This window comes from Dysidea avara, chromosome 3 (genome assembly GCF_963678975.1).
Source record: "Dysidea avara chromosome 3, odDysAvar1.4, whole genome shotgun sequence".
Taxonomy (NCBI): Eukaryota; Metazoa; Porifera; class Demospongiae; order Dictyoceratida; family Dysideidae; genus Dysidea; species Dysidea avara.
The window spans coordinates 1,487,408-1,506,961 of NC_089274.1; the positions used below are offsets into that span (position 1 = coordinate 1,487,408).

The 19,554-nt window shown below is 37.4% G+C and overlaps 1 protein-coding gene across 2 annotated transcripts; it reads right to left on the reverse strand.

Moving 5' to 3' along the window:
* Positions 1-7,427: 7,427 nt before the first annotated feature.
* LOC136251643 (uncharacterized) lies at positions 7,428-9,868 on the reverse strand. 2 transcript variants are annotated; one of them, XM_066044099.1, is made up of 2 exons: positions 7,917-9,868; positions 7,428-7,850 (listed from the first exon to the last, which is right to left on the reverse strand). In XM_066044099.1, exons 1-2 carry the CDS (start codon positions 9,826-9,828, stop codon positions 7,582-7,584), a joined length of 2,181 nt encoding a protein of 726 aa, XP_065900171.1. In that variant the 5' UTR covers positions 9,829-9,868; the 3' UTR covers positions 7,428-7,581. The 2 variants fall into 2 exon arrangements, with proteins under 2 accessions (XP_065900171.1, XP_065900170.1); XM_066044098.1 differs by having other exon boundaries at positions 7,428-9,868.
* Between the last annotated feature and the right edge of the window lie 9,686 nt (positions 9,869-19,554).

Consider the following 19,554-nt stretch of genomic DNA (forward strand, 5'->3'; position numbering starts at 1 on the left):
GGGAAGTGTGCTTCACACATCTCTACCCAAGAGATTAGTACCTTGAGTTAGCCCCCCCCCCCCCCCCTTTTATAAATCCTAGATCCGCCCCTGTAGATATTAGAGTGTAGCTCCTCGTTTACAGCTATAGATGTCTTAAGAGTGTGGCGGCCATAGGATAAGTTATTAAGTGAAGTGTGCATTCTAAACGAGGCAATGGATAAGTGTTGACTAAAGCATGTACTCTGTATTTGTTATGGTTTATGCATTTAGTCACGTGCGCAAACTACTAGTTTATTTTTGTCTTCCTTGCCATGCCCATGCAAGTTCCTTTTGTGGTCCTGTTTGGTCGCATGCGTCCGAGGATTTTATAATTACCTGCCTTTATTTATTTGTTTTTGTTTTTGCACACTTTCTGCCGGCATCATTTAATAATGATGGTTCCTCTAGGATCCAGGCCAGGGTTTTTTTTTTTTTCCAAAAATGTACAGACCTCAAAGGTGATTAATAATTAATTGAATTATGTTTGTTCCACAGTCTGATAGCCGAAGAGTTTCATCTTGCTGTCTACTATTACTACCAAATGCCTCCCAATCCCATGCATGGTATAGCCACGCACTCGTGGTACAGAATTTAGCCATAGGTGATTTTGTAAAATGTCAGAATTGACCGGTCCAAATTGTTCATTGTTGATATGACATTTTTATTCACTAAAGTCATTATATGGTTAATCAAATTTGGCTGCATGTGCGTGCAAGGTTGTACTATATAAAGCTACCATTTCAGTTCTGCATGTTAAGCAAACAGTAGAGGTATATTCAGGTGTAGGATGAATTTACTGGTATTGTAGTAAGTTGAGTATATAGATGGTTGACACAGACTGCACTGACTTACATTTTTATTTATTATCCTCTATGGAACTGCAAAGAGGCTGCAATAAGCCTGCGAAGCAGGGAGTCAGAAACCTGTAACTGAAAACTATGCTGAATACAGAAAAAAACATCCTAAGCCAGGCAGGGACTTGATCCACAGACAGTTTACAGTCTAGGCAAATGCATGCCTGGGGAGCCACACAACCTGGGATCTGGGTACATGCTGTAATATACATGCAGAAGCTCTGGTGGTTTTGCATAATATGACATCATATAAGTTTTTTTCTTCTTCTATTATTTTAATTTTTTTCCCTAGGCTAGATGGACTGCCCTTGCCACCACCCCCAGCACTAGGTGTTAAAGTACTGGACAGCTGGAAATACCACAACCCTCGGAGTAGGCGAGATCAATTTTGATGTTGATGGACTGCAATTTTGAAGAGCGATGACCCCTCAAGCACATCACTGAATATCTTAAAAGCAAAAAGAAAAGCCTACATCGCAGCCAGAATAAGCATTTGTTGTAATCAATGCTACGTTTCTCGGCCACATAGAAGCAAGCTGTTGTAGCAGTGGGCCCCATGCCACCAGTAGCTGCAAACACCAATGGTGAAATACAAGCTCTCTCAACCTCTCTAACATGTTCATCATATGCCTGCCGTTTCTCACGTTCATGAAGCTGATAACATCTGGAACAAAAATAGGTGCATGCAAAAGGCCGGATATCGAAAAATGCATGCTGCCTATTTCAACCCCAAAAGTCCCTGGCGACAACATCATTACCCTGGCGACAACATCATTAAGACGGGCACCATCTTTTCTATTGGCAGTAGCAAATTGCAATGGCTCACCTTCAACAGGCTAGAGAGCAGGCTCAACACCAACATTACTGTATACTTCACTCAACAGACTTGCAGTTAAATCCCTGACTTCATTGTCACATTATATAAGTCCATTATGCTATAGCATCAGCTAGGTGTATCATATAAACTATAGCTTGTTTGTATGTAAAATAGTTGAGATTTATATACATATAGAACAGAGCACTCCACATCAGGTGAATAGAGCTGATTCAATATTATTATACCTGTTGGCATTGAGTTCTGTTAGTTTAACAGAATTCAACTTCTGTTAGTTTGCCATAATGTGTATACAAGTGTTGTAAATTTAATTGCTTTACAGAATTGTAATTCTGCATGAGGATCTACCAGTGACCTGTACTGTTAGCCTAACATACATTAAATCATAACTATACATGCAAATATTTAGTTACAATTGCAGTTAGATACATGCATGCTTATTATTTCAACATCTACAAACTCAATTTTTCTTCCTCCAGCCTTGAATGCATGTGGTAGTCTTGGAACAATGAGTATAGGGACAAAGATAATGAAAACTACAAAGAGTATTGTCAAAATTAGTTTCATAAAAAATCTTCAATTTCTGTTCTTTACAGCTAATGATTGCATAGATCAATTATTGGCAGAGAGTTCCATAGTCTATAAGTACAGAAAATAATAGGTGCTCATAGTTGTGTTGGTATATGTATTATATAAATAGCTATAATTGTTGGTGTGGAACCTTATTGAAAAAGAAATCTTCATGCAATAGTGTTGAGAAGTTGGCTAACATGCACACATATGCTTTTGAGGTTTTAGAACAATTAAACTAGTCTATGGGACTGGGACAATGTGAAAGCTATAGAGTATGCCTATATTTACATAATCTCTATAACCACCTGGGTCAGCTATGATATACATGCATGGCACCTACCAGACTGCACTAATGAACAGTGGGACTGCTAGGTTAAGTGGAAAGGCTTCTGAGGTTTTCAGAAACTGTACAAGGTAGCATCTACTCTAATAGAGCAGTCAACCAATAGAGCAGTCAACCAATAGAGCAGTCAACCGTTTAATATCAGTATTAATTTCAAGTCACTACAACTTGAATATTAGTAAAGGCCACAAATAGAGAAATGCTATTCTGAGATTGCATGTATCTTGTGTTCAGTACATGACTGTTTTGTAAGAGTATGATGTTAAAACTATGCAATAAAATTATTGATATGGTGAGAATCATGAGAATTGTTAGTCCAGCGGCTTTTCCACTTTCTAGAACTCTTTTGTATATACTATGAGAGAATTCAAGTGACATTATCTTCCATTCCTTATCATATACCTGTTTACCAGTCCCATGTATACCCATTGGTCTTCCTTAAGCAATACTGTGACTCACTTCATTGATTATATACGTGTGTAGTTTTGTTGTTGCTGTTTTGTTTGATTGTTTGTTTATTATTATTATCACTTGGATCCCTACTCCATTTTTAAATTTATAATTTTTAATATACTAGTATACTATATAATACTCAAGTACATTTTTATATATCATGACATTGTTAACATCATGACATGACCTTGATTATGATGTGAATCTTCTTGAATAAATACATCACTTTGTTCCCATTAAATATTTTCACTAGAATACAGTTACACTGTCCAAGGGGCCTGACACCAGCTGGAATTCTGTACTATAGAAATATAAGAATCTTAAGATCAATAAAACTCTAGCCCTGCATATTACTGTATATTTACTCTCTGTCTCTCTCGCTGCTAATTCTGAAATCAGTTTGAAATTGAAAACATTGCCGAGGTGTTGGTTTAGAATGTCAGTAAAAATGTGATTACATTTTTGGTTGGTGTCAGGACCCTCATAATCATTTTCACTTGAGAGTGAAATTCACTGTCAGTCACACTCATGCAATTAGTGAGATGATACACTTTACCCTGGTACCTTGGTGTTACACTCAAGTGCTTCTATTTGTGCATGGCTGGAATTTACATTTGGTTTGAATTAGGAATAATATATATATATATATATATATATATCAGGGGCGGATCCAGAGTTTTGAAAGGGGGGGTTCACTTTGCTGAAAAGTTCAGTGAAGAGCAAACATATATATATATAAAATAAGGTCACAGCAATAATGGTTGCCCTTCAACAAATATATTTACTATAAAGGTATATAAGGATCCTTATTCAGATCCTTATTCATAGCTTCATAGTTAATTATAAGCTACAACTGCCTCATAAGCACTGTGACTGCTTTATTAGAGTGACTGCTCTATTAGAGTATCTCGATCTTGTATGCAATTTTTTTTAAAGGGATGCAGAAAGGAAGGGGGGCAGGGGGGGGCCTGGATCCGCCACTGTATATATATATATATATATATCATGCAGTCTTCTACAGCAAACCCTTATATGTCACCTATTAGCTACTGCGCTCAATTGTTGAGTAGAATAAATTTTATAGGGCCTAAAGTTTGACAGTGAATTTCACTCTCAAGTGAAAATGATTATGAGGATCCTGACACCAACAAAAACTGAACGCTTATGTGACAGCATGTAATCAATAATAACAATACTGGTTTTTTATATCACTTGCAGTACTCCCCATAAACATCTATCAACTGCATCACATTGGTCTGCAATTGACTCCTTAAACTATGCACACTCTGACTGCAAGTGACACTGAAAAGTTAAGTGAAAAACCAGTATTGCTATTTTTGATTACATTAGCATTCAGTGCTAACGTTAACCCTGTCACCATGCATAAATAATCTATTTCCAAAGCAGCTATCATTAAACTAACAGCCACTACTTTGAATACAAAATGCTTTTAGTGTGTTCAAAACAGCATACTATCAGTTATATATTTATGCTGATGATTTAGCACACATATCGGCTGTGTAGTAATACAAGACTATAGTTACCACAGTTAGCAACCTAGCTAGTGGTATGTATCAAAACTGCACACTTGATTGTTTGCTTTCCATGGCCAAACCTGCCGGCACACCAAATGAGGTATAGCAACACTAAAAACATGCTAGTTCAGTAAAGCACATGAACATCCTGCTGCTCAGTCATGGGAGGGTGCATTACCTCTTAGGTGTATGCCATTATAATAGTGTTGTATTTGTAAGGCATTTTTCATTTTAGTTACAGTTATCATATGGTTCACAAAATTTAAGTTAAAATTGTTAACAATAAGTCAACCATGCAGTATGTTAATATTGTTGTGTACTATTAATTTGTTACTGTTATTGCTTTACTGGGGTAGATCCAGGGAGTTTCTGAGGTTTCTAAAAACTGGTCAAGTATATTCAGGAAACTTTCAATTGATTTGCAAAGGTACAAAGGTTCAGATTGAAATACTGTCAACTACCCTAATAGAACAGTCACATTTGTATTTTTAGAAGTGACTTAGTTATCAATACAGTAATTAATAGTCTAAAGTCTTATCTCAGAATGTTTAAGACCTGAAATTCTTCCTGGGGGAATGCCCAGACCTCCAGTATTGCATCCACATTTGTTGTATGCTTCAAACATCAAAGTTCCACCTGATAACTATTTAGCCTGCTCTGATATATACTATGTCAGCAATAGCAAGTGTAAACACCATTATCAATCAATTCCTATTACATATGTTTAAAATGTCAGTTTAAAGATTTTTTTGGTGAAAATAACTACTGTTACCAATAACTACTGTTACCATGCAGTCTCAAATTTCCTGGGGAGGATGCACCCACACCCTTTAATGTGCCATTATGCAACAATGTGCCATTATGCAACAGAAAATTTGGAAACCTGTCACCAAAATTCCTGGAGCTGCCCTTGTTATAATATATGCATGGTAAGCAATAATTAGTTTGTACCTCAAACAGCTAAATAGCACTATAATATATAACTAATTACTTCAGCGTTAAGATTAATTTTCCTCATTATACTCTGCTCTGCATACATGGGTTCAGATTGTTTAGCTGCATGTAGGTGTGTTCAGAGACCTCAACCTGTTGTATGACATCACTGACAAGTGAAGCTAAAATATATGAGTGAGGTGTACTTATGTAAGAGTGGCAGTTATGGCTATACGAGGTCATTTCTCTCCATTTATAATTTAATGACGTGAGATATATGTAAGCTATAATTTGTCATGAATCAGATGGAAACTACACATGTGAGATAACTATACCAAATTACAAATGTATTTAAAAAGTGATTTTAGGTTGAAAAATGCTTGGACACAAAACACTGCATCACTTTCCTCAATTAGACACTTGCCCAGCATGTTCTAAACCCCATAAGCCTACAGAATCTACTAGATCCTTGTGCTATACATTTAAAACTTTAAAACTCAAAAGTATATGCCACCTTAGCCGGCTCCGAGGCATACTTGCATGATTTTAAGATAACCAATTAATATTTAACTACATAAATTACTCAGAAAGTCTTGAACTGTTTTGAATGAACTGCTATGGAATGTTACGGGTCTTGTGCAGGTTTTTAAAGCTTTTGTGCATAAGGATTTGTGCTTAAGTATCCCACATGATCTCTCTTTCTGACCTGACAAATAAGTCAAAAGTGTGTTGATAAATTCATTACTAGCAAAATAATTTTCCTAATGTTACAAAAAAGATTTTAGAATTCTTATTATTGTTGTGTTGGATTAAAATGTTATTAGGTATTGTTAACAATAATTTGTAGGCTACTACACTACTATTATTTTTGATTTAGTTATTGTTTAACGATTACAACACTTACATTATATTACTGTTATAAATTATACTATTTATGGCATTTCAGGGAGCAAGAGGAAATGTCAGACTTTAATTACATTAGTTCACACAATACTTCACTTGACCCTTAATACAGAAATAAGAGTGAGGAGATAGTTACATTATGACTTTCTGAGACAATCTCAAACAACAAATTTTACAGGCAATGGCAATGCCTCATAGACAGCTGACGCCTTATCAGCGTGTTAGAGTACCATTCATCTATCAACACAGACGTTTCAATTATGTCCAGGAATGATGATGCAAAGATTTTTTTTTGTGCAAGTTATATCAGATGGTGACTACATCCATCAAGAAACTATACTAACAAGTGCATGTAAGAAAAAATTCATGATCGCAGATCTGCAGTATACAGATAGCAGTCAGCATGTTATTATCTGTTTTATGACAAAAAGTTTGTCAGCAGCTAATTAAGTACTTCAAAATATTGACACTTCTGCATCTTTTCATGTTCCAGAAGCCAACACACTGCTAACTGATCAATGTGTGAAAGCATGCAGCATCTATATCAGTAACACACACACACACACACACACACACACACACACACACACACACACACACACACACACACACACACACACACACACACACACACACACACACACACACACACACACACACACACACACACACACACACACACACACACACACACACACACACACACACACACACACACACACACACACACACACACACACACACACACACACACACACACACACACACACACACACACACACACACACACACACACACACACACACACACACACACACACACACACACACACACACAGAGCTTCAGCCTGTGGAATCCACAACCCATGCATGTGCACATACACTGATAGAGCAGGGAAACCAATATCACACACAATTGCATGGTACGCTATTCTATTATACTTAATTCATTGCAGCTATATAGCCAGAGCTGCCAACACTTCACTAATACACTGCTTTTACAATTATTATAGATATTAGCTATAGCAGAGCAAAATAAAAATATATAAATATGATGTTAATATAAAATCACACGTAAAGAAAATATAATATAGTCAATTTTAAAGCAAAACTAAAAACTAAAATCCATAGGTTATTTCTTTTTAGCCGGTTCTTTCCTGCTAACAACATTCTTGAAGCACACTTCTACAATATGGATCAAACTGTCTACGATATCAGCTACTGTTGCTGACTCATCACCAAGAACAGACCAGACTGACTCACTCACTCCAGGAGGACGATGGAATATGCCACTGGGGACATTGAACTTTCCCCCAGCTGCTCCGCCTGTGCACTTAACTGGGATAACAATTGCTCCATTCCATGCCAATTGCTGCACTTCATAGGCAGCTCCCGGACCACCTTCGATGAGAATGCAAATGTTCATGACACGTGTGGTAGCAGTATTGCATTGCCGCACTGAATTACCTAAGAAAATCGTTTCACCATATGGAACTGGCTCCATTGTACCATCAGCTCTTTGTCTGGTCTGTCGAGACTTATCAGCTGGGTCCTTCACAGCTACAGCATGAAAGAGGTTGAGAGGTAAGCCCAGCTTCTTGCGCTTGTCATGAAAACTTTTAGCCACCACATCTCCAACACCAAAATACCCTCCGGTCACAACAAAATTCGATTCTCGTTTTGCAAGTTCTTTTCCAAGGAGTTTACAAATTGCTTCACCGTTTGGACTGTAGAATTGACTACCTCCTGAAATGTACACACAGTTCCCTTCAGGCAATTGAGAATACAACTCCTGCTGTAACCGTTTCAGCTCCCTCTCTTCTCGTTTTCCAGTGCTGATGCTGTCAGGTTTGAGAGCTTGCTTAACTCGTTTGAGTAGTATTTCATCAAAGGTTTCACCTCGACCATCAATGAATTCCTCTGTTCCTACTAACATGGACACCCAGTATGGCATCTCAACTACCTCGTACATAACAGGTATCATCTTCTTCCGGTGTTGGGAGAAATAAACCAACTGCTCACAAGTTACATCACTACAGAAATCCTTTGATATGATACACACGACCACACTACAATCCCTAACTTTCTTTTGAAAGACAGCACTGTTAGTACTAACAGTTCCCTTAGTTTCAAGCTCTAGACTAGACCAAACAGAATATTTGTTCTTCTCCAGGTATTCTTTGACATAACTATGGAATGATGCTTGTGTTGAATGACAAATAGTGACCACAAGAGGCATGTCTAATTGGCGTACACTTGGTTTCTTTTGTTGTACCTTAGCAGGTTTAGGAGCCATGGCTTCCTGGTTCTGTTCCATCACCTCAGCTATTCCTGCTGCTATTTTAGAAGCTGACTTCTCCACAGATCCTTTTACCTCCCACTGTATATACTGGACACTGGCAAACTGTATGGCTAGACAGTTTGGGGGCCAGTGAGGATTGAGGTTGAGTGGAACAATAAACTTCCCCAGACTATCAGCATGTTTTACCTCAAGGTTTGTCACACTGGTCTCACCATATCGACTGGTAACTATGGGAACAAACACAGCAGCTTTCTGAAGGTATTTGTTGGTGTAATCCTGTTCAGGTGACTCGCTACTAGAAGATACCTCGCTAGTGTCTTGCGATTGACCATCAGTGTAGACTTTAAAGCCAAGCTTCTTTAGTGCAAGCTGCAAAGCGGATGCATGAGTACCAGCCTCATCACTAACATAGCTCAAGTAAATCTTTTTCTGAGCCACTGCCTCTGTAACAGATGGCCTCTTGGCTACCACAGATGATAAAGCTTCTGGTGCACCACTAACTGTTTCTACTGCAGATTTAAGAGTGACGTAAATCCGACCATTATCAACAACGTCAAGTAAGGTCAAGCTATCTTCTTGTGATGGACTAACTGGACATTTCAAATTGCCACACATGAACAAGTACTCTGAATCACCTAGTGTGAGTAGGTCACTGCATGCTACTTGGGTTTGGATGGCCTCACGGACTCTACTGAGTGAAGAACTCAAGAAGGAAGTGATCACTCCCATATTAGTACCATCTGGATGTAAAATGACACCGTACAATGGGGGATGTGACCGCGTTATGTGTTCTGCTACATACAACACTCCATCCTCTGCCACATCAGCTGGCTTTAACGAGCTCAACAATTCTTCCTGGGTGATGGGGTGTCCTTCTTTAGTGACAAAATGGAAGGGGAAATCGTCAGGAAGCATGGGCTTGATGACTCCCACGAAATCTTTCAGTGTTGTCTGCTCGCTTGTCTGATCATCCTTGCCTTCAGCTGGCCAATGGTAAGCCGCAGTTCCTATAGGCGTTGAGCGCAAATCCACCGACTGGAGCGAAACCTTGATGAACTTTTTTGCCATTTCAACCATAGCTACGCACCCTTCTGCTAGCTATCAGGATCAGCGGATTCCCTGCATGTATGCAGCCTAAGCGCACGCGCTCAGTCTCCCTGGGCGCCCCGCGCAGGTATTTTGTTACGTAACTATTGGTAATTATGACTATTATACTGTGCAGACCTAGCATTGGTACCTGCACGTCCTAGTTATAAAGCATTTAGATAAGCGCGATTAAATATCACTGCATCATACAGGGGCGGATCTAGGATTTCAGAAGGGGGGGGGGTGCTAACATAATGGTTGGTTGACTAAGAAAAGCGAAACTATAGTTACAAGTAACTATAGGTATAGTGTGCGAAACACACTCGGCAGCATGCAGATCAGCACATGTTGCTGCAGACCTTCAGTGCTGGTCACTGTAAAGCATTAATACAATAATACAATACTATCTAGGAGGGTGTGGGGGCATGCCCCCACAGAAAAAAATTTGCAAATTAAGCCTATTCAGTATTAAAATTTGTATTGTATTGTTGTTGTATTAATGCTTTACAGTGACCAGCACTGAATTGGCAATATTTTGGCTGAAAAATGATGCCACTTTGTTTAAGTGATTCACAATGCTTTCACAACACTAGTAATTAAAGCATTGTGAGTCACCTAAGTGTAATAATAATGAAATGACACCACTATTCCAGAACAGTTGTAATAGCTACTAGCTGCATGTCATTTAAGGCCACAGCCAGTAACTAAAATATATATTCTTTACATATATAGTAAAGAACAGGAAGCTAGGAGAAGGATGCAGCTACACATATGATCAATACTTGCCATTAATTTTGTGTTTGAAATACCTTAATTTAGCGGAACACTAAATTTAGCAATTTTAGAGTTTGGTTTTTTGCTAATTGATTACATCAATTCACGAATTACTAAAAAATTATATGGTAAATTCATCAATATACAAGATCGCTAAATTTAGTGTATTGCTTGGCTTAAGGTATATAGCTAGTGTGCTTTACAGTCTGATGGTTCAAACTATAACATCCAAACAGTAACAATGAAGAGAGGGCTTGAGAGGGCAAGTTACACTCACCATGCAGTGTGTAGAGTGTGCATATGTAAAATTTTCCAACTATAGGGGGGGGGGGGTGATGCTCCCTCTGGAAATTTTTGGAATATAGCTATCATAAGATTGAATCTGGAAGCTATCTTTAACCAAATACTCTATTGTACTGAAAGATTGTGGGGGTACAAGATGGATGAGTCCAGTTGTAAGCAAGTTTAGAAAAACAGAACTACACTTTTAAATGCTATTGGATTATAAGGCAATACATAATAGTGGATTGTCAAAGACATACACAGGATTGGATCTTATAAGGTCATTGTAGAGATTTAAAATGCACACAAAAATAACTTAACTTTGTAGTATATATAGCTAGCCACAGACTGTTCTGTTACTATTTCAATCTGACTTTTTACAACTATATGGCCCCATCACCATATTAATTTTTTACAACCAGAGTCCAAAATCACTTACATATATACAACTAGCTTTTGGCCACAACTAACCCCTTATAATGTGACAGCGTAAATGCTGTGGTATCATTTGAGCTTATAAAGTTGAGTTTCAAGGGGCTTGGGAGTGCAAACCCTGTATGACATTAAATTTTATTCGCTTCAATTGATGCTAGATTCAGATAAATGCAGCGTGGAACTTTGATGCTGATAAAACAAAAATAAACAGTTCTCATGCAGATACTACAGCCTAGCTTGTTAACTGTATACATGCTAAGAAATTAACTGTTTTACTTAAGCATGTCAACCCAGGCATCAATGTAGCAACAACTGAAAATACCCACTATAATATTAACCATTTGACAGAAGTTGTTCTCAGAAAGTGATTAGTATATGGCAGAATGTTTGGAGCAATGGTAAGATAACAGTGCACAGGTCAAGATAACACCCTGGCAATTTCTCGAAAAAAACATTATGATGGATGTTCTATTAGAGTAGTTGACTGTTCTATTAGAGTATTTCGATTTTTAGCAGTTTTTAGGTTAAGTCTCACACCAAAAGTATAATTTGAACCCCTCTTAGTAATTCTAAGTAAAAATTAGCCATTCTCCCTTCTCTTTCCATCTTTTCATTGCCCATGCATATGTATAAGATGCAATTGCATCTATACTGCAACTTCTAGAAGCTTCCTAGCTTGCACACGGTAAATTTTGGAGGGGGGGGCGCTTGATCACCCCCCCTAAATCCGCCCTTATCATACCTGTCATACAGCATGCAGCCCTACAGTGCAGGACTTGCTGTATATTGTGCATGCATAATATTAAGCTTAAAGTTACCCTTTGTATACCATCTTTACATTTAAATATCTATACATACATTGAATGTAAATTGAATGTAGTGGGAACCAGTTCAGTACCATTTATGTACGTAGCTATGTTACATGCATGCATGATGATGTCATGCCCATTAAACATGATGCTGCATCCTGCAAGTATACTGAAATGAAGTAAGCACAGGTAACAGCAGAGCTATATATATGTGTAGCTAGCTAAGCAAAACAACAGTAGCTAGTAGTATTATAACACATGATGTAATTCATAATAGTCCATGCATATAATAATACCATTTCAGATTGTATGCGACATTTAGCTGAAAGCAGAAAGAAATATAACGTATAGCATCATCAGTAATTCAGTATACTTTCCCTACAGCAATAGTACCTGCCTTACAGTGCAGGAGTTTCCGGCTCTGTTAAGTATGTTACACCCTTTCAAGTAAAATTGCATGTGACTCCCATGCACCTGTGTAATTTACTGCGAGCACGCCTACACTCCAGCAGTATATACTATATACATCCTCCACCTATCAGTGCATGTATTAAGCCTGGCTATACGTGCAAGATTTCGTCGTGACAAATTACTGACAGTGGTAAGGATACTCATTCTAAAGTTATAATGTTGAAACAGTATAATTATATACCTATAGATATGTAGTCTCATGCATATGTACCTATTTCCAGCTATAGCTCACCAAAATTATCCTTATTTTCATACTAAAACAATATAAGTTGACGTAAAAGTATTTACATACACTGAGAGTGGCACACATTCAGAAAAGAATGTTGCACAAATAAGGTTAATAATCAGAACCGGAGAAATAGATTGCATTAGAAAGCAAAAAAAGAAAGAAAAAGAGAAACAGTCACCAGCTGGAATCAAACTCAGACCTTGCATTTATAAGGTATGTGCCTTGACCATTTAGCTAAACCTCTAACATTAATGGGAATGTCATCTTATAAAGGCATGCATATGTTGACTGGTATAGGTGTTTACTTGTGGTTTACATGCAGTTTACAGAAAGAGTTCAATCAAATTTTTGTCCACTACACTCTTTTACTATTATTATTATTTTATTTGAATTTAATATGCAAACCTCAATTAGAGTATAATACTAATCACACTGTAAATGATGTAGTTAGAAGCTTCATTTAAAAGTGGGCAAGGTAATTATTAGATGATGAGTACTTCGTTTGGCACAAAAACGCTTCGATACATGATAGCACACAGACAACATACACATACAAATTACTGAAGTAATTGCTAGTCCAGCCAATTTTTGCTTGAACCAATCAATGTCCTCAGAGTCAATCACGTGTTGGAATAGAGTATTTTTGTCGAAAGGGAAAAGTACATTCCATGTTATTGGTCACAGTTAATCTCATATAAAAACTTCTGGTGCTGTGTGTGCAGTGGATATGCATGGGTATTAGAAATGGGTTTGCTGGAATATCAACAAGGTGGTTAATCATTTTAAACATCATTATAGTGTTCTGTTCAACTCTGCTAGAGGTGATTGAGAGAACACAACTGCAACAAGCAGCTTGATTTGTGGCCAACAACTACTCTCATTATGATAGTGTCACCCAAATGCTGAGCATGATGCCCCCAGACAACAGCTACATAATCCGGCTATGTTTGGCTTACCATTGCTATCTTTATAGAAGATACACTGAAGAAACCTTAGCCTTGAAAATTACTTGTTTTATGTGTCCTGGAGTTTGCGGGCTTACTGTTACACCTATGTATTTGGCATGGTTGACTTCTTTAATTTAGGAGGTATGATTACCATAGTAACTTTGTAGCCTAAATATTTCCAGGGGAAATTTTCACAGATTTTGAGATTTTCTATTAATTGTTTAGATTTCAACCATATAATAACATTGTTTGCATGTAAATTCACAAAAATTTTATTTTTACATTGTTCAACCTGGCTCGAGAATATTCCCCCTCAAAATATTGACATTGCATAATTTTAATTTGGCGGATGCACAAAATTTCACCTCAGTTATAGTCTATAGCAATGCCCTCCCCCTCAGTGAATAATGGTATGCATCTAGTTGCAGTTGCTTTATATAGATTTAGTGGATAGCCTCCTTGGGCACCAATAATACTTCCATATTATGATGATCAAGAAGCAATAGTGGCAGAAGGGGGATAGAAGGCCGATGCCCCCTCAGTCTGCCAAGGGGGGCTCAGAACGATATATGATATCTTGCAAAATCTTTCTTAGATTGGGGCTGAAAATCATGAAAAAGATCAATATACTTCTAATAGAATGTTCAAATACCCTAACAATACTTCATGAAAACATGTTAATTCCTAAAAGCGAAAAATAGTTTGAGCATAGTGGGAATCCATGCACTGACTGTTTAAGGGTTGTTTTACTGCTTATAAATGCTTAACTCTGTAGTTAAATACTTATGTAACAAGTTGGTGTTTTAGTTAAAATATTCCTATAAAGTAATGTGAACTTTGAGATATCGTGAAAACTAAAATGGCTACAGCTTCTGTGGGGTACAGCTCCCCAGACCACCTGCTGTCAGAGGTTCTATACTCTGGTCAGCCACCACTGCTGGTAGCTAATAACATTATATAGGTGACACTCCCAATGGTTTTGTACTATAGAGCCACAGATTATACATTCTCTATATTAGGTTAGGGGCAGGGAATACATAATCTATGCCATGTTTTCATGTTGCATCGACGTGTTTGCATGTCTGAATTTCTTCTAAAAGAAATAGTGAAATAGTTGTGGGCATTTAAAGGTACTACTATGTTTTCAAAATCGTATACTTTTCATTCATAAAACTATGAAACTTTCAATATCAGTTCATGTCCATAACTCTTGTTATACGTGGGCCAGCTGCCATTATTGATGTGATGTTCAGTGACCTTTATGGCAATTTTGTACAGAAAACTGATCATTTCTGTCTTTAACTCCCCAAGGCATTAATTTACCTGCAAAAACATTGAAGGCTGAGGTCTTGTTGAAAGAAACAAAGCAGTTTTTATTTGAAGTCCATAGCTAAGTGATTTCATTCTGCATGAAGTCACAATCATTTTTTGTACAAACCCCTCATTAGACCGCAGCATTGTAGCACTGTATAGTAGGGATCATGAAGGTTTGGGTTTTTTGCTAATATCACCTTAAAACCAGCCTCATTTTCCCTTGGCAGTAGAATTAAACCTGAAAATTCCTTCAGAGTGACCCCAAACCCAAACTATTTAACTGAATTTTCTGCTGACTAACTAAATGATGCCTCCAGCCAAATCAACTATGCATGGTGAAAACTACAGGGTTGATTTCTTCACTGTGGCCTGAGATGTGCCTTTTTGCAAACTGCAGCAGTTATACAGTGGACTTACCTTTATCCTCCTTTCTCTTCGTATAGATGTGTTTATTTATTTATTATTTAGCAATCACCCAACAGGGTTTTAATGCTAATGTACTCGTTACATACACGTACGTACCTAGTTTAAGTTTCAATAACGAATAGTGCTAAGTTACAATAAGTGCTAAGTTATGATATAGCTAAGTGCTAGGCTGCTAAATTACAGTAAGTGCTAAGTTACAATCACAAAGTAAGAGTAGTCAGTTGTTTAGATGTTTCAAGATCAATGTTAGATAGATTAGGGATACATAGACCGTTCCATTGGGAAATAGTTCTGGGTAGGAATGAATAGAGATAAGTGTTTACTGCAGAAGATTGTATATGATTAAATTTCTGATCATGATGTGCTTGGGTAGCAGTTTGATTTAATGATGGCAGACAGCAATTTGGGACAAGTAATAAGTGATTTACTACTTGAACAATATAAACTTTCATGGCACAATCACATTGACTACATATGCAACAAAACAAATCGATTACTTAGTTTCCTAAGGCGAAATTTACATTCCTGCTTCAAAGAATATACTTACAAACAATTTTTGCTACCATCTATTGAATATTGTGGGACCCACACCACCAAAATGAAATCTCTAAACTTGAAATGATTCAACATCGAGCTGCTCATTTTGTCTTAAATAAGGTCTGGAACAGACACCACCGTGACAGTATCACAGAAATGTTAAATGAACTAAATTGGCCAGAACGTAGAAAGCAAGCATGCCTCATCCTATTGTACAAGATAAACTCCAAGATATTTAATCTTTTCTACTGATTTCAAGGGTATTCCATTCATTTGATATGTAAATGTTTTGGTGGTGTGATGTGTGGTAACTTGTAAGATTTTGCATTTAGACATGTTTCATGAAGTCCATCTGCCATTCATTTGCCTATTTTATCCTGCAGAATCTTCTGACCAATTGGTGAGTGTATAGGTCTAAAAATTAAAATGTCATCTGCAAACAGTCGCAACTCACTATGTACGTTTGTAGTTATGTCGTTGATATATATTAGGAAAAGGGCAGGTCCAAGGACTCAGCCTTGGGGGACACCAGATGTTATGTCACAAGGAATGAAATGACCTTCTATGGGATAATGTTCTGAGTAATGTTCATTCATGGTAACATGAGATGGCTTCAGGCTATCATTAGCATTGCAGATAATTTCCATAATGGCTGCAGAGACACTTCTCTTACTGTTATTTTGGTTGTAGCACTGTTTATTTATTTATTTATTTATTAAAGCTTTACAGCACAAGTGCTGAAGGTCTGTAGGACACCTGGTCCTACAGCTTGCTCAAAGACATTAGTTACATAAGGTGTGTTTGAAAAGTTGCGGAAGGAGAAAAAATCCATGACTGGGCCTAGATAGCTTCAAACCTGCAGCCATCCAATTTACGCTCAAATGCTTACAGGAGTCTACTGTATAGTGGAACATTGCTGAAAATGAAGTGAAATGGCCACATCACTTTCAGTAATGATAGTTGAGGTGGGTTAAGTCGCTCAATATTTTTTTCAATTGTTATTTTAACAGGGAGGCAGCATCAGCCGAAGCTGTTCTTCAGCTACACCCTGAACACAACACACATATAAACACACACATATACAGTAATTACTTATGTACAAACTAACATCACTAAAATGTTCTTAAATAACTATTTCGAAATTGAGTAAATGTTGTTGGGTCATATAAGGCTGTTGGCAAAGCATTCCAAAATGTAGTTCCACGATAGTAGAAACTGTGTTTCCCATAATTAGTGTTTATCTTTGGAACAAACAAACAAACGATGTACATTTCTGCTTGCACGTCCTGTGACACTGATAGAGATATGCTGGAGCTGACTTATGCAGTATTTTATAAATTTGCATAGTAGTATGAAACTTTCATCATTCAATTAAAGAATATCTTAAGATAGATGAATCAGTACGTGAAGAAATATACTTGGAATGAAATCTCAATTGAGTTATGTCAGGCCAGTGTGCCATGTGGTATGCATTGGAGTCACTAGTCATAAATCACATTGTTTACTTTTTTTTAGTAACATATATTATTTATTAACACTTTACATAGGAAGAAATCATTTTATTATTGTAGAAATGAAACAAGGGAGGTCAGCTACACTAGTGGACACTTCCTGACTGATCAGCTATTGATAGGCTGTATGGTGGTGTAGATGCTGACCTCCGGTGTTTCATTGCTGCCGATGATCTATAAAATTTCTGTTTTCCATACACTTGTAAAAAGTAATTCACCAGTTCTAACACTATTTGAGCCTTAAGATATCATGATCTGTCTGAGTGACAGACATGTCAAATTTGGAAAAGTTACCACAATGTTAAAGAACATGAGTTATGAAGAGAGGCTAATATACATGATGTCAAATATCTGCTGATGTGGTCAATAAGGGAATACTAGTAAGGGGCGGATCCAGACTTTTAAAAAGGGGGTTTCCAGTCTGAAATTGCAACTTCAGCCTAACTGTAAGTTGAAGACCAAAAAAAAAAAGAAAGAAAGAAAGAAAGAAAGGTCATCACCTGCTGACAATAGCTGCCCCTCACCATAGATTCCCTCACCAACTATATTTCCTTATTTATAACTAGATACAAAGCTTGCTACACTGCTCCTCAAAAGACTATTTTGACTGCTCTATTAGAGTATCTCGATTTGACTGCTCTATTAGAGTATCTCGAGTAAGAAAGGCTCTTTCAAAAGGGGGGTTCCATGGAACCCTTTGAACCCCCCTGGATCTAGATCTACCTGGATCCGCCCCTGCTAGTAGCATAGTGAGGGGAATAATGACAGGAGATGAGACTAACAGACGGTTGCAGATATTATTTATGTAATAATAAAGAACTCAAAACCATCACATCACCATTCAGTACTCATACTCAAAGGCGTAGCCAGAATCTGGGCCACCCAGGGCCCATGGCCAAGCCCAGGCATCAATAATTGTTAGATATGGCGGTATTTAGATGTTGTAAAAATTTCTCTTGTAACTGGTTTCAGAAGTTACTAGGTTACAGTGGAGATGAACTGAATGAAACAACAAATTGTAGTGGGAAAATTACAAATATTTGAAGTGGTTAAAGCAAATTACAAATATTTGAAGTGGTTAAAGCAGATGACAGTGGCCGCAACAAATTGCAATAGGTTACAATGGAATACAATAGGTTACAGTGGGTTATGATAGGTAACAGTGGATTACAGTAGGTTACAATGAGTTACGGTAGGTTACAATGGGTTTCAGTATGTTACAATGGGTTATGGTAAGTTACAGTAGGTTACAATGGATTACAATAGGTTACAATGGGTTATGGTAAGTTACAGTAGGTTACAATGGATTACAATAGGTTACAATGGGTTACGGTAGGTTACAATGGGTTACAGTAGATTACAGTGAGTTACGATAGGTTACGGTAAGTTACAATATGTTACAGTAGGTTACAATAGGTTACAATGGGTTACAGTGAGTTACAATAGGTTACAATGGGTTACGGTAGGTTACAATGGATTACAGTAGGTTACAATAGGTTGCAGTAGGTTACAGTGGATTACAGTAGGTTACAATCGGCTACAGTAGGTTAAAATGGGTTACAGTAGGTTACAATGGGTTACAGTGGGTTATGGTAGGTTATAATAGGTTACAATGGGTTACAGTGGATTACAATACGTTATAGTGGGCTACAGTAGGTTACAGTGGAATACAATAGGTTACAATGGGATACAACAGGTTACAGTAGATTACAGTGGGTTACAATGGGCTACAGTGGATTACAATGGGTTACAGTAGGTTATGATTGGTTACAGAGGGTTACAATAGGTTATAATATGTTACTATGGGTTACAGTAGGTTACAATAGGTTACAGTAGGTTACAATGGGTTACAGTGAGTTACAACAGGTTACAATGGGTTACGGTAGGTTACAATGGGTTACAGTAGGTTACAATACATTACAAAGGGTTACAGTAGGTTACAGTGGATTACAATAGGTTACAATGGGTTACAGTAGGTTACA

Excerpts from the sequence above, each read along its gene's own strand:
- LOC136251643 (XM_066044098.1), bottom strand. The coding sequence starts at position 9,828 with ATGGTTGAAATGGCAAAAAAGTTCATCAAGGTTTCGCTCCAGTCGGTG.